Source organism: Trachurus japonicus, chromosome 14 (assembly GCF_045865225.1).
Source record: "Trachurus japonicus isolate A0001 chromosome 14, Traja_1.0".
In the NCBI taxonomy this organism is placed as follows: Eukaryota; Metazoa; Chordata; class Actinopteri; order Carangiformes; family Carangidae; genus Trachurus; species Trachurus japonicus.
Genome location: NC_140920.1, coordinates 22,024,702 through 22,039,490, shown reverse-complemented (window position 1 = coordinate 22,039,490; position 14,789 = coordinate 22,024,702). Strand labels below are relative to the sequence as shown.

The 14,789-nt window shown below is 41.3% G+C and overlaps 1 protein-coding gene across 3 annotated transcripts in view; it reads right to left on the bottom strand.

Annotated features, from left to right (window-relative positions):
* The window catches only part of gria4b (glutamate receptor, ionotropic, AMPA 4b), a 269,016-nt gene that overhangs the window by 127,976 nt on the left and 126,251 nt on the right, over nt 1-14,789 (bottom strand). For all 3 annotated transcript variants that reach the window (XR_015037623.1, XM_085798346.1, XM_085798347.1), the window contains exon 4: nt 559-718. Coding sequence is in view for 2 of the 3 variants with exons in the window: in XM_085798346.1 (XP_085654472.1) it covers nt 559-718 (160 nt within the window). In the remaining variant the exon portion in view is untranslated. The remainder of the gene's footprint in view (nt 1-558; nt 719-14,789) is intronic.

Sequence of the window (14,789 nt, the reverse complement as noted above, 5' to 3'; positions counted from 1 at the left end):
TCACGGTATTTCAAAGAGCTCTCGTTGCAGAGGAAAAGATAGACACCTTAACCCCTGGACCCTCTGTTTAACAGCCATTAATGGTGCCTTTTAAAATGCTTTAACTGCCCTAATTAATAGGATTATAATCAACAAGCCAAACCACATCTCTGGGGCTTGTTCGCTTCTGTATTTTCCTACAAGTCACTTTCTTTTGAAGCATTAAATGTCTTTTTTAGTGTAATTTGGTGCCCCTGTCTTTGGGTTATACTGTAAACCTCAGTAAGTAATGAACAGCACAGCCCTGATTTATAGTACCAGATGTTGATACATTGTTAAACTGAGGGAAAACGATGGTTTGCAAAAAGGCTTTCTAGGACACACTTCTCTAAACATGGGACAGCAGCTTCATTTTTACTGGCACAAAAAGGTTTGGACAAATGTACCCTGCAGCAGCGGCAGCGGCGGCGGTGGTTCTCAGTGTCAAAGTGTTCTGGTGAAACCTACATGTGACATTAATGTGTCATTAGCAAGTGTCTGCCACAAGGATTTACTGAGGGCTGCTATGTGTCTCCTCACCTGCTGTTCCTCTGATGGCCACTAGATGCTGACTCAGAAAACTCCACTGTGATTTCCAGCCAGCTGTGAGGTGTGTTCTTCTTTTTTTTCTTTTTTTTTTTAAAGAAGCTGACATGTTCACTGTGGTCACTGGCATCATCATCCCTCCTGTTTGGACCAGCTGTGAAGAGATTAATATGATTTCAGTGTAAGAGCGGTGTTAGGGAGTAATTGCTTACAAGTGAATTTCATAATTAACTTTCAAAATAAATGTAATTGTGAACTGGGGAAAAAAAACCATTAAAGTTACTAATCAAAATGTAGATGATGACATCAGAAAATGTTTTTGTGATCAACAAAAAAAGCTAATAGAGAATACTATAATTCAGTTTGTGCTTTGCATCCATTGCCTGAGTTTATAGGAAATCAGATTTGTGTTTTCATTAAATATTAAGTTGTAGGGAATCAAAAGGTTGTGAAATTTCACAGAACAAATACTACGTTAATTGGTACGGGAGAGTTATCCAAGTTAAATTTCTTTGATTACGTAAAACAAAAGCACGTAATTTAGAAATACACTGTTAACAGTAATCTGCAATTTATAACACTTCAAAAATAACATTTCCAGCATAAACAGACAGGAGACAATGTATGAATGTGCCAGGATCTGACAATTTAAAACTGAATGATGTGAAAAATGAAACATTACATCACTAGTTAATCAAAACAATATCCACAAACAGTATGTGTTGCAAATTAAATATTTCTAATTTGTTTTCTTTAACTTTAGCTGGTTTCATATGCGAATACTTGTGTAGTCATCATGTGTAGCCATACTGTGAATCAACCCACTGAGTCCTGAGCATATGACCAGCACCCAATAGGTGTACATCATGTTGTGTTTATGAACATCAGTGAAAGCTGTCACCACAAAACACGGCAAAAAGAAGGGTTAGCTGTATGAAGTTATCATGTAACTCAGAGGCATCAATAAACTGGCATGGCAACAATTTCCAAACACATTCACAATATTGTTTTGGCAAGTTAGCTATATATTTCCATAGACAACAAAGCTGCTACAACATTATTGTTTAAATTCCTATACAATATTCAACTTAATTATTGTATATTATAGATTAACTGGATCATAAGCTGGGCTACATACTAAACAATTTTGGCCATAATTGTTATAGTCACAACCCTGACAGTCTGACAATATGACATTTAAGGAACCGTGAGGTGAGTCTCAAGGCCCTATAGAGTCTCAGCCCCAATGCTTCCTTTTAGCTGGTGGTTTGGTGAACTGAAGTGCATCATTTTCCATAGCTTTCACTTCAATTTGTCTACACAGAAATTCAGGTAAAAAAATAATAATAATCTAAAAGTTTTGTCTGCATCTTTTGAGGTGGAATGAAAACCAGTGTTATGAGACATTAAGGAAGTGTAGGCTCGTTTCCTCGGGGTGATGCAGTTAAACAAGAACAGCAGCAGTTGATAGTGAAGCTGCAGACGGCTCAACTTCTGCTGAGTTTGAAGTTTGTGGTAGCCTCAGGTAGACCCACTTGAAAATGAGTAATTATATGTGAGACACTGCTGAAGGCAGAGCAGGAAGTTGATTTTGGTTTTGTCAATTTGAAGAGGTCTGGGTTCACCAAGGCGTCAGCACGTTAAAAATCTGAAGAGCACAACTTCACTTCAAAAGGATGATACACAAACATTCATCCATAAGAAGAAATAAAAACTATTCTTTGCCATCTTGAATAATAATAGTATTAATGGAAGCGAAAACACCAAGTCCTGAATCCCATTAAACTAAACTTCACCACGAAAAAAACAAAACTGATATTTATGAAGAAGGTAAAAAAAAAAAGGGAAGAACATTTCAGTGTCTCGAGTTTGAACTGCTCCCCTCAGGTCGATGGTGAAACAAGGACCAAGAGATGAGATGTTCCTGCTGCCATTCAGCTGTTAAATAGCAGATCTCTTATTTATACAGGCTGTTTACTGGACTTACTCTGTGCTATTTGTTTTTGTATGTCTACTAATCCATCTCCTTGTAACAGGACAATGAATATCATTTGAACTTTGCCCTGAAGCTGTAGTGAAAGTGTAGGTTGTACTCTTGTGGACTTTCAGATGTCTTTTAATCGGTGGCAGCAATAGGACATAATATGATCGTATCCTCCAATAACCATCATTACCAGCAGTAGTCTTGGCTCCGATTGCACCCCTTGTTGTCTCACAGTCATGGTCACAGATCATTTATTTTTCTTACACCCCTTGAAAAATACACTCATCAGTCTGTCAAAACACTATCATAAGGTCATTATGAATGCAGTATTATATTACTAAAATGCTGAAAAAAAATACATATATATAGCACTGCTAAAATAGTTATCATCACCTGGTGGTTTGAGCTGACTTTTGCTTTTCTTTAAGTTTTGCTGCTTTGAAGCAGAAAATGGTCTCTCACTGTGCACCAGATCTGCAAGAAGCAATATATCTCCACAGACTGTTAGGCAGACCACGTGTTTCCTCCTAATTGCAGTTCTTGGAATTTGCATCACATGTAAATCTCTTTGAAAATATTTGCTTTAGTATCATTTAAGGATGATGAGCAAAAAGTGCTGGAGGGACTCTGTTTGTGGCCCGGCTCAAGGTTGGAAGAAACAAAACGTGGCATAAAGCTTGAGACGTCAGTTCATCTATGTACAGTGGATACAGTATCAAATATCTATTAGTCACATTTATATTTTTTATTGTACGGAGGAGCCTGAATACAAACCCCAATAAAGCAGACACTTCTCAATAAACATGGATATATTGCTTCCTGGTAATGTATTAAACATGATAAACTGTGGATGCACAACTGTTTCTACATGTTCAACATTAAAATGTGATAATGTTGCTGTAACCAACACATGACATGGATTGGTGTTTTAATGGAGGTTTGAGAAGAGTTCAACTAGACTGTGCTGAGTTCATGAGTGTGGAGCTGTCCGCGGTGCTGAAGGCTTTTTGACTTCTAGTACTTCTTGTACTTGTTCTACTTGCTTTTCTGCCAGAAGTAGTAGTAAGCGGGAGTCACTGCGTGTGTGTGTATGTGAGAGAGAGAGAGAGAGAGAGAGAGAGAGAGAGAGAGAGAGAGAGAGAGAGAGAGAGAGCGAGAGAGAGAGAGGGAGAACACAAAGGCAGTTATCATGCGATGGTATTAGTTTTGTAAGATTTCAACCAAACGTCTCGTAAACTGTTGCCTCTTGTTACTTTGAGCCACTTTTGCTTTCCTGATGTATTTTGCCTTCACAGAAACAAAACAAATGGATCCGTTCCACTACTTTCTGTTTGGAATTCAGAAAACCTTTCCTATTTTCAGTATATTTGACTTAATGGCATGCTGTGAACTGCAATGCAAAAAACAGCTGTGTGTCCAGTCTCCATAATAAAATCTGAAAACAAATAATGACCACTCAACTCCAGGCAATAAAACATTTTATCATTTTTTTTCCCCAATGTGTTTTGTTGCACATCCCCTTCCACACACACCCTAACAACAAGAGGCCTTTCAAGTGGAAATTAGACAGTCAAGTTCATGTTGTGCATTTAATCCAACTGTACAAGCTGTCTGCACATGCTTGTGAGAACAAAAGGTAGCACTAGCCTCACGCAGGTTGAGGACATAGTGATCAAGAACAAGTTATATTCATGTTGATGAAACAGAACCTTCTAAAAGACCAAGTCATTCAAACAATTTCCTTCTAGACTTGAACCTTGGTTAAGTAAAACTGAATGTCCTGTCTGCTTCTGTTGGACGTCAGAGTCGTGACGGTCAAGTAAAGCAGCCGTGAAAGCAGCTTTTTGAAAGTTTGCGCTGATAAAACAGTGTAAATATACATATTTTTTAATATCCAATATATGAAGGAAAAAAAGCTGTTGAAAATAGTGGCAGGACTCCAGACTGGCCCTAAATGGGGGCATTTTGCCCCTATAATTTTAGACAGTGCAAGTAAATTTGCCTTTCTTTTCTTTACACTGGTGAAACATGGAAGGGAAAACTTCAAAATCATTTATTAGTCTCCCGTAAGAGAAATTTCTCTCGGAAAGAGAGCAGTGCTGCTTCACAACAAGACAAAAACAGTACAAAAGAAGAGCTGCAGGAAAGTAGCTACTAAAAACATACAGTAAAATCATTAAATTGCAATATGCCTCAGAGAGTAGATAGTGGCAGATGTACAGACACACAAACATTCATACACATCATCACACAAGCTGCTCATTCATAAGTTTAATGGACAGTGGGATGAACGAGTTTTTGAGGCGATTGTGCCTGTACAGGGGGACTCGTATCTTCTACCTGAATTTAAGAGCACATATTCAGGGAGAAGTGCGTGCATAGGATCTACTAGAATAGAGTTTGCCAACCTCATGGTGGCCTGTTCAAACGGATCTTGAGGTGTACGTGGGACAGGGGAACCCAAGATTTTGCTAGCCGTCTTAACCAGATTAAGTATTTGAGATTTGGCTTTTACTGTGAGATTACCGAAGCAGGACGTAATGCCGTATCTCAGGATGGACTCGATGGCAGCGCAATAGAAGATGTTTGTGATGTTAGAGCTAACGCCGAACAGGCGGAGTCGCCAGAGAAAGTGGAGGCGCTGATGGATTCTGGCACACACACCTGCCACATGTGTGTGCCAGGTGAGATCACGCCCAGATACTTTACCGAGTCGACTTGTCTGATGTCGTTACCATGTATGGTGACAGGGCGACTGTCACCTACAGATCGTGGGTCAAGAATAATTTCAACAGTTTTACATGTGTTAATATACAGTTTGTGAATGTCACACCAGTCAACAAACTTGTCAACAGCAACTTTGTGGTTGTCTGAGTTGTTGGTGAGCAGACTAAGGATTACAGTGTCGTCTGAATCAGAGTCCTGCATCGGGTCGGATCCCTGCGGGTATCCGACGGGTACCCCGCAAAAACGGTGTTCAACGGGTGGATCAACTGTCTTGTGAAAATTCACGGGTCGGGCACGGGCGGAACTCAATGAACGCGGGTGGGTACGCGGGTGAATGTGTGTAGGCCTACAGAGGAAAACTCACGCGCAGCTGCACGAACCAGCGTAGCAAATCATTTTTTAACACTCACGGCAACAACAGAGCAGCATCTTGATGTAAATAAACGATCTTTGGCCGCTCGTGTGACCGCTCACAGCTTTCCCGTTGAAGTTTAGCCTGTCATCATGGCTTGACTGCTCGGCTTCTGGGTAAGCTACAAACACACTGATGGGATCAATGTAAAGGCTGAAGTGTCCTGCTTTCATTAAAAAAAGAATTACGTCTCTATCATTCTCCGTTCCGGAAATAGCCGCGAAAGAGTGTGCGCCTCCCCTCTCTCTCTTTTTTCTTTTCTTTTTTTTCCTAAAGAGTACGGCTATACTTATCGCCGGTGATGACGGCGATCTCACGGGCAGCGGGTCGGGGAACGGGTCTTAATTTTGACGGGCGGGTCGGATCCGGGTTGTATTCAGAAATAATCACGGGTGACGGGTCGGGACACGGGCTTAAAAACCTAAGGGTGGGGCGGGCACGGGTTTCCAAAATTGGACCCGTGCAGGACTCTGGTCTGAATACTTAACCACAAGTTGGTTAGGCTGAGAACTAACACAGTCATTAGTATACAGCGTAAAAAGAAAGGGTGAGGGTAATCTGGTATCTGTCATTACAGGTGTCAGGCCAATGTATATGAGGATCATGAATGAAAAGGAGATAGGAATATTTGCTTTGCAAGTCGATTGACAGTGTGTGCCCCTAAATTTTTCTTCTTGTGCTCCTAAAATTTTAAGTTAGGGGCCACTGTGCTCCTAGTAAAAAAAAAGTCCTGAGTGGACATAGAGAGAGCATCCATAAAAGACAACACTGTTATAAACCCTGCACTTCCACAACCACATCTCTCTATGTCTTTTAAATATAAATGACTACAATCTCTCTCCAGCATTATACATCACATAGTTCTGCTTCCATTATCCAGTTTATTGTGGGGCAGTTTTTCTACCACGAGACAACATCATACAGATGACACAGTAGGGCTGCACAATTAATCGAATTTTAATCACGATCACGATTTTGGCTGCCACGATTAAATTAAGATGATGTTACGTCTCACTCATAGACTGTATGGATCTCACTCTGCAGTGAGAGTGAGACGATGTCGGCAGCAGACGGTGACAGTAGACATGACGTGTGTCTGTGTCTGGTCAGTCAGCACCTCCAAAGGCTGTCTACTGTCGCCGTCTCGCTCTGGATCGGATCGAGGTCGGGCTGCGGGGTGGTCTCAAAGCTGGACCGAGACCCCGTCACCCCACGCGGCCGTTTTGGTGTTAATTACATACGTCATGTAAATAAAACGTTCCGACCGTGATCATAACGGCCGGTAACGGCGATCTATGGCCGTTTTGGTGGCAGCACAGTTGAGCCAGGCCGACCTGCTGGACGCTGCCTGTGTGAAAACACTTGGTCTGTTCATTTATGTTTTTAATTTGTTCCAAATTGCTGCTGAACCACCCGTGCTGTGCTTTGGTCCATGCTAGACAGACTCTTGCCCACACATCTCTGTGTATCATTGATGGCAAAAATTAAGTTTTACCTATAGCCTACTTGAAATTACATTTCAGAGCCTGTACTTTCTTACTTTTATTTGAGTAAAGGAGTTGAATCAGCAGCTACTTCTACCAGATTTATTTTTTATTTTTTTGTTTTTTACACAAGTATCTGCCCGCTACTGTACAGAATGACACCTCTGCACTCTGCAATGGCATTTATTTTTCGTTAGCCCTTTGTCTTGGGTAAATTTTATTTTAGGCTATTATTTATTTTTATTTTACGTTTTATTTTGAACTGAAAGCCTTGTTCACATAGCCTATTGTTTGTTTCAAATAGAAAGTGCAATAAAAACATGTTTTATCTAACATAATGTATAATCGTGATTAATAATCGTGATTTCAATATCGACAAAAATAATCGTGATTATCATTTTGGCCATAATCGTGCAGCCCTATGACACAGTGTGATGTGTGCCAAGCGTTTGCGTCACTCTTGCTGGTTGTTAAATCAAAGTTCTTTTTTTTCCTTCCTTTTCACCAATGAATGCTTGGTCTCATACATCAGTGTTTCTTCTGGTGAGACATTTGTTCTCCGTGACGCACATCAAGAGCTGCTTAATAAAGGTATTAAGTCTCCCACTGCAGCACTGACGATCACAATGTTCAGAGTCTGCAGAGGTTCTGGTACAACATGTGAGATCTTCCTGCATTTCCCAATTTGCATCTCATTGTGTCTTTAAACAGTGCAACTCCAGACAAACCAGAAAGCTGTTTGAAGGCTCAGCCAACTTTTTGATGATCTCTCTTAACGTGGCTCTAGGAATTAGAATTTTCTACATAATTAATATGATTTTCCTATAAATTATGCAAAAAATCATATTTCAATTATGTAGAAAATCATATTTCATTCATGTAATTCATGAATTATAATGAGGGAGAATGGAGAAAATCATGTGACATTGTGAAAGGCAAAGTCAGCAAAGAGAGAAAGTCTGGAGGTCAGATGGAAAAACAAACCGTCTGGACACTGGAGACAATTTTCCAACCATTCCAGCACTATATCTTTCTGTAACCCTGACCACAATTTGCGACCTCTACTAACTGCTGAGTTATTTGAACCCAAATCACAGTCATTTTCCAACCACCACCACAAAACTTTCTCCATCAAAACAACCATTTTATCTCTTAAGAGCATCAGATCAGAAAATGTTTATATATTATTCTGGAGGTCAGTTACAAATGAAGCTCTCACAACAACTGGACATTGCTACGCAGCTACATTCACTAACCTTTTGCAAGCTTGAAACAAACACAACTTAATGCTGCCTCTCTACAGCCTAAATACACCGTAAATACACTGTAACTCAGTTACACTTCCACTTCCACTTTTCTTCCCCCCATAGACTTAAACCAGAGGAATCGAACAGCCGGTCATCTCTTAGAAACTTTACAGCAGAAAAAGCAGCACTAAAGCAGACAACATGGCTTTAGACTCCACAGCAGAGCAACCACAAACACAGTGCCACGTTGCTAAGCAGCAAAGTGACAAAATCAATCAAATTTCATCACATATGAATGGGAAAGTAATATGATAGTAATATGATGCGGCATATTTGGTAACATCACTCTTGATAGAGGCACATATACTACAGTATGCCATATATTACATTTCTGTGTGGGTGCGGATATTAGAGTCTAAATTGGTAGAACAATCTGTAATGGAAGGAAAGTAGGCTACTACTAACATGTTCCTAAAAGGCTCAGTCCACATTGTTCTTTGACCAGCTCCTTTGAAGTAGACACAAAACTACTGCATTTTTTTTTTTTTGCAGAGTGTCATAGTCCTTGTGTCCATGCTTTCATGAGACAGAACAAGGACAAAGCTGAGGACCATTTAAAACTGTGAAGATCGGCCGGCGCCTTCAGAGGACTGGATGGTTGTCTCTGTGCTTTGCTGCTTGACAAAAAAAAACAAAAAAACACTGAGAGGATCCTTTGTGGCAGCTGCGGTTAAATTTCTCAGTGACATTGTTATTTATCACAGCTGGATGTCTGTGTTTGCACTTTAGGGAGTTTTTATTCCATCCATGTATCTGCAGTTGTTTTAATTTTTTTTTTGTTCTTCTTTGTTTCTTTGTTTCCTGTGTGAATTTTCACATGTAACACCTTAGCGTTGTGCAGTGAATGCAGCATCTACAATAAACCCTCTCTCATGAAAACCTGGGCAGTTTAACATATCCTTATAGATATAAATGATAAATCGAGACACCTGTCTGAATAAACATTCATCAGTATTCATACATACATACATATTTGGTGGATGGATACAAAAACCTTGTGGCAGCTTTGAACACTGAGAGTGGAATTGATTTTCAGAGTAAAAATATGTGTTCTTGTATCAGTGCAGTGTTACATTACACTCCTGTCACTCACTGAGACCAGTGATGTAACGTATATCCATCGGTCTGACTGAGATCACATGAAGACATGAAACTAACTCCCAGAAACACTGTAAACACTATATTCCCCCCCTCAGACATTTAATTTACCTGTCTGTATATGCAATGTTTAAAATAGTGAACTAAACTGAGCTGTACAGCAGGAACATACAGCAGATATTTAGATTTCCGAGTCTTTCGCTTACACTGCTGCTGCTGTCCCTCACACTCTGCTCCTTCTCCTAGTGGATGAGGGTCTGAGTCTGACCGACTTTATGAATGAGGTGTGTGTGGTGTGTGTGTGTGTGTGTGTGATGGATCTCTGCCATAACTCTGGAGTTGAACAGATGGGAAGCCTGCAGTCAGTTTTTCCTGCTCACATCAGGGGTGAGGGAGAGCGTTGTTCAACCGCTGTTAGGGAATCCCGTACGCACTGTGTCACTCTGTGTGTGTGTGTGTGTGTGTGTGTTTGTGACTACCCTTGGATATGTGTGTATGTTTAAAAAGAAAAAAAGAATAAATAAAGTTTGCAGCTCAACAGAATTCATCCAGCCTCATTTCAGAATTCAATTTCTTTGGACACACTGTTTTTCTGAGGCGCTTTTGACAATTTCCAAGACTGAATAGTGGGGGGGAAAGAAAAGAAAACAGAGATGACACCAAAAAGGTTTGGTGAGGGGGAAAAAATCACTTCACTGAGAAGCATCCTTTCGACAAATCTGTCTGCCAAGCACACAATGAGTGTGTGTCGAGCTTCTGATGGTTTCTATCTGTGTTACAGCTCTCATTAACCATGTGCAACATCACAATGTTATTCTTTGTTTTATTGATCACTCACATCAAATGATTGTCACTAGTAGGAGTTACACAGTTTACCAGATATTATTTTTCAAACTGTCACATCAGGAACGTTTCCCTCTGATGAAAGGTACAGTATCTATAGTAGAGCTGTCACTGCTTTGTCATATGAACCAGTTGTCTCTTAGTTGTTCCTTAGTGCAAGATATAGTTCTTAGTCCTTAGCCATTAATTGTTTAATTATCATCTAAATTATATTTATTGTTTTGTTATTGTACTACATTCTTTTATATATGCTCTTTTTTCATGAATGCCCTTGCTTCTTGTGTATTTTTCTAGCATTATGGCTTTAAAAGGGATTTTATTTATCTTGTTTTATTTTCACTAGATTTGTCCTTCCATCCATGTGTGAAGCAGTTTAAAGCAGTAACCGGTCTATAAAGTGCTAAAGAAATAAAGTTTACTTGACTAACTGATACAATGACAGCCTAAAAATGAATGGATCTGACACCAAAAGGTATATTTTTAAACAACCTACCGGTATGTTACAAGCGAGGGTCTGTAAAGAGATTAGATTCTGGGATTGAGCTGAAATACAAAGTCATAAACAGAATATTTCTTCCTTTTGACGGTTGTAATAAAATATTTGTGATAAACACATGAATAAACAAAGCTGGGTATGAATATGAGGCATTTGAAGTCGGTTTCAAATATCACTTCCCTGCTCCGAACACTTCTTACAGCATCATACACAAACAATAGCAGAGTAAATCTCACGTAAAGGAATGCATGTGCCACACACAGAGGTCGATCAGCGTCCTTGAGGGAAATACAGGACATATGCAGAGGATTGGACCTATACAGTAAGTGCACACAGAAGACTGACTGTCAGCTTTGGAAAACTCAGCACACCAAAATCATTACAGGCAGGCAGCATAGCAGAGAAACTAAAGAAACAAAGAGAACCCACACAGGGACTGTAGGAAATGCCATAGCTGCAGCTTTAGTCACAGAACAATGCAGCCAGGTGTACTGCTCACAGCAGCTGTGAATGAAGCTCCTTTACCAGCTGAATTTTATTGTGGTTCTTCCTCCCGGCTGCCAGCTGGCGACTGTTGCTAACAACACTGCCAGGAGTGAACTGGAGGAGCTGACTGTCACCAGCGTCTGCTCTCCACGCCTGTCTCCACTTCCTCATTTTTAAGAGCTTCTTCTGGTTGCTCTGGACAAGGTTGTTGAACTAGCCTAGATGAACCCAGCGCACAACGGGATAAAATAAGAAATTGCAGCCAAATAGAGATGTCTGAAGGATTTTGTGTCTTAAGCATGTGGAAAATTGGTGGGGATATCACCCTCCTGGCTGTACCGATACAGCCACATACATTAAAGCAGAAGTAAGCGGAATATTTGTGTTAATATAAGTCTTAAATAGTTATATCTTCCGACAGCAATCACTTATATAGAGTGTTTGGTCTGAAACACGGGTCTGTCAGTCACTCTGCTCTGCTGTAAGCCGAGGAGAAAACTTTCCTTGTATCCTACAACCTTTATCCAATGAGGAGAGAGAACGGCATAAAGGGGCGGTCCTCTCTGTGGCCCTCATTTATCAAACTTGCGCAGGATCTGGTGTAGATTCTGGTGTAAATATCAGTGTACGCCAAGTGTCGCGTGTGATTTACTAAAAGTGTGTACGCTGCTGATTTCGGCGTAGAACCGGCGTGGTGGTGATAAATCCGGCGGCTGAAAACGAGTGTAATTTAAATGTCACGCCCCGATATATTCCTGCTTTAGAGGCGTCGCCCTGCCCCTTTTACAACATGGAGACACGGAAGACGGCCAAGAAGAGGGACTTTACTGACGTTACCGCGTTGAACAGGGAGAGGGCGGCAACATTAAATATCTGGACATTGATAGATTGATAGGTTTTGTGATTGATAAGCGTCATCCCGGTGGATGGAGGCTGCAGACGCACGTGTCACCGACCACGTCAGGAAACCCAGCGACCTCATGAAATGCTCCTGCAGTTTACTAAACACAAGTGACTGAGGAGAAATCATAGGCATATTACTGCTGCGAACGCGACTTTATGACCATCAGCACCGCTGGCATGGTTCGGCTGATGGAGGGATGTGAAACACCGGCTCGATCTCCCGCTGACAGGTCCCGGTGACTGGGGAAAAAAAAAAAACACTCCGCCGCGGAGATCAGCTGGACCTGGACAGGTAGCGGAGCCCCCCCCCCAGAGAGAGATACTGAGGAGCCGTCCCGGTCATGTTGGAAGTTTGTGTGTGTGATCTACAATAACAGGTCTGTCTGTCATTGACTGTTTCTGTTTACACAGCTGATTAACGAACATCTGTCACATCATGGTTTTTAATTCATCTCAGTTGCTCAAAATAAAAGTCGAGTTAAATTTTCAACACGGACTTGGTTGTAGCGTTTCTCTTTTTTGGCTACTTTTTAACTTTTTATCAATATAAACAACAACAACATGTGGTCCACATCGCTGCGTTATTAGACTATGGTTTAATAATCATTCTGACACAGCAGCACTCCTTCCTGCATGTTCTACGCTGGTTCCAAATGTGCGTACACCTGGTCAGAGCTGGCGTGAGATTTGTGCGTACCGTACGCTCACGCTCAGATTAATAAATGCCGATCCTTGCGGTGAATTTGGTGTACACCCATTTTTTTGGTGTACGCAAGTTTCATAAATGAGGGCCTGTGTGTGCAGCCAAGGGATGCGCATGAAAGTGGTGACGTAGGGACGAGAGCGGGGACTGCTAACTCCATCGGCTGACAAGAAGTTAGCCAAAACCACCGGATCGCTTACTTCTGCTTTAACCCAAAGGTTTTAAAGTAGGGCAAATAATTCACCAAATTTCTACTCACCACCATGGAAGGGTTTGGAGAACTTTTGGAGTCGTCAAAACACTTTAGGAGTTCCAGGGGCAGTCCGACTGGCAACAGATTTTCATATCATGGCAGAATCCTCCTCGCACTTTCAAGCCTCGCCGTGTACTCCATCTTAGGCTCAGGCTGAGCCTCAAATTCCAAATACGCCCTAGTAGGGGCCTTGCGAGCCGTAGCCCAAACTATTTCTTACGAAGTAAGCCTAGGTCTCATCCTACTTAACATTATCATCTTCACGGGAGGCTTTACTCTTCAAACCTTTAACACTGCCCAAGAAAGCATTTGACTTGTAATGCCAGCCTGACCCCTCGCCGCTATATGATACATTTCCACCCTCGCCGAAACAAATCGTGCCCCCTTTGATCTAACAGAAGGAGAATCAGAACTAGTCTCTGGGTTCAACGTAGAATATGCAGGGGGACCCTTTGCGCTATTTTTCCTAGCCGAATACGCCAACATCCTGCTTATAAACACGCTCTCTGCCACCCTCTTCCTAGGAGCCTCACACATCCCAACTTTCCCAGAACTCACCGCGATAAACCTCATAACTAAAGCAGCCCTTTTATCAATCGTTTTCCTTTGAGTCCGAGCATCCTACCCCCGATTCCGATACGACCAGCTTATGCACCTTATCTGAAAAAACTTCCTGGGATATAGCTCAGTTTTGAATCGTCCAAAACACACACTATGAAACATCCAAATACCTCCATACTGCTCGTCCGTACTGACCCAAGTGTCCTGAAGCCTCGACATGAAAAAGTTGTTCGGAAAAAATGTATTTGATCTCTGTTTTTAGCCTTGTTGTAGTAGTAGCTCCCAGTGGCTGCTTGAGATGCGTGAGATTTGCTGCGAGATGTTCTTCCATGTTTACATCATACATCCAATGTTTTACAGTGACGGACAAACATCTTGCAGCAAATCTCGCGCATGTGCACATACATCAACAGAGCCACTGGGAGCTACTACTACAACAAGGCTAAAAACAGAGATCAAATTAATTTTTTCCGACCAACTTTTTCATGTCATGGCTTCAGGACACTTGGGTCAGTGCGGACGAGCAGTATGGAGGTATTTGGATATTTCATAGTGTGTGTTTTGGGCGACTCAGTAGTGAGCACTATCTATTATCCATATCCATTATATGAAAATCTGTTGCCAGCCGGACCCGCCCTGGAACTCCAAAAGCGTTTTGATGACTCTGAAAGTTCTCCACACCTTTCCTTGGCATGACAGGGAGTAGAAAATTGGTGAATTATCGATTTTGGGTGAAGTATCCCTTTACATATCCTCACTGTGTTAGACATTGTAGACAAATGAACATCCTACAAAAAATGCTCTCTGTCGCAATTTGTTTTGGATAGCAAAGTAAAGGCCTTGAAGTATTAGCATCCTCTGCTTCACCTTTTCCAATCTACAGTAGATATAGTTCAGCTCAGTTTGCTTTGAGAGGAGGAGTGAAGAGACAAACAAAGAGATTTACCTCCCTGAAAAACCCTGACAGA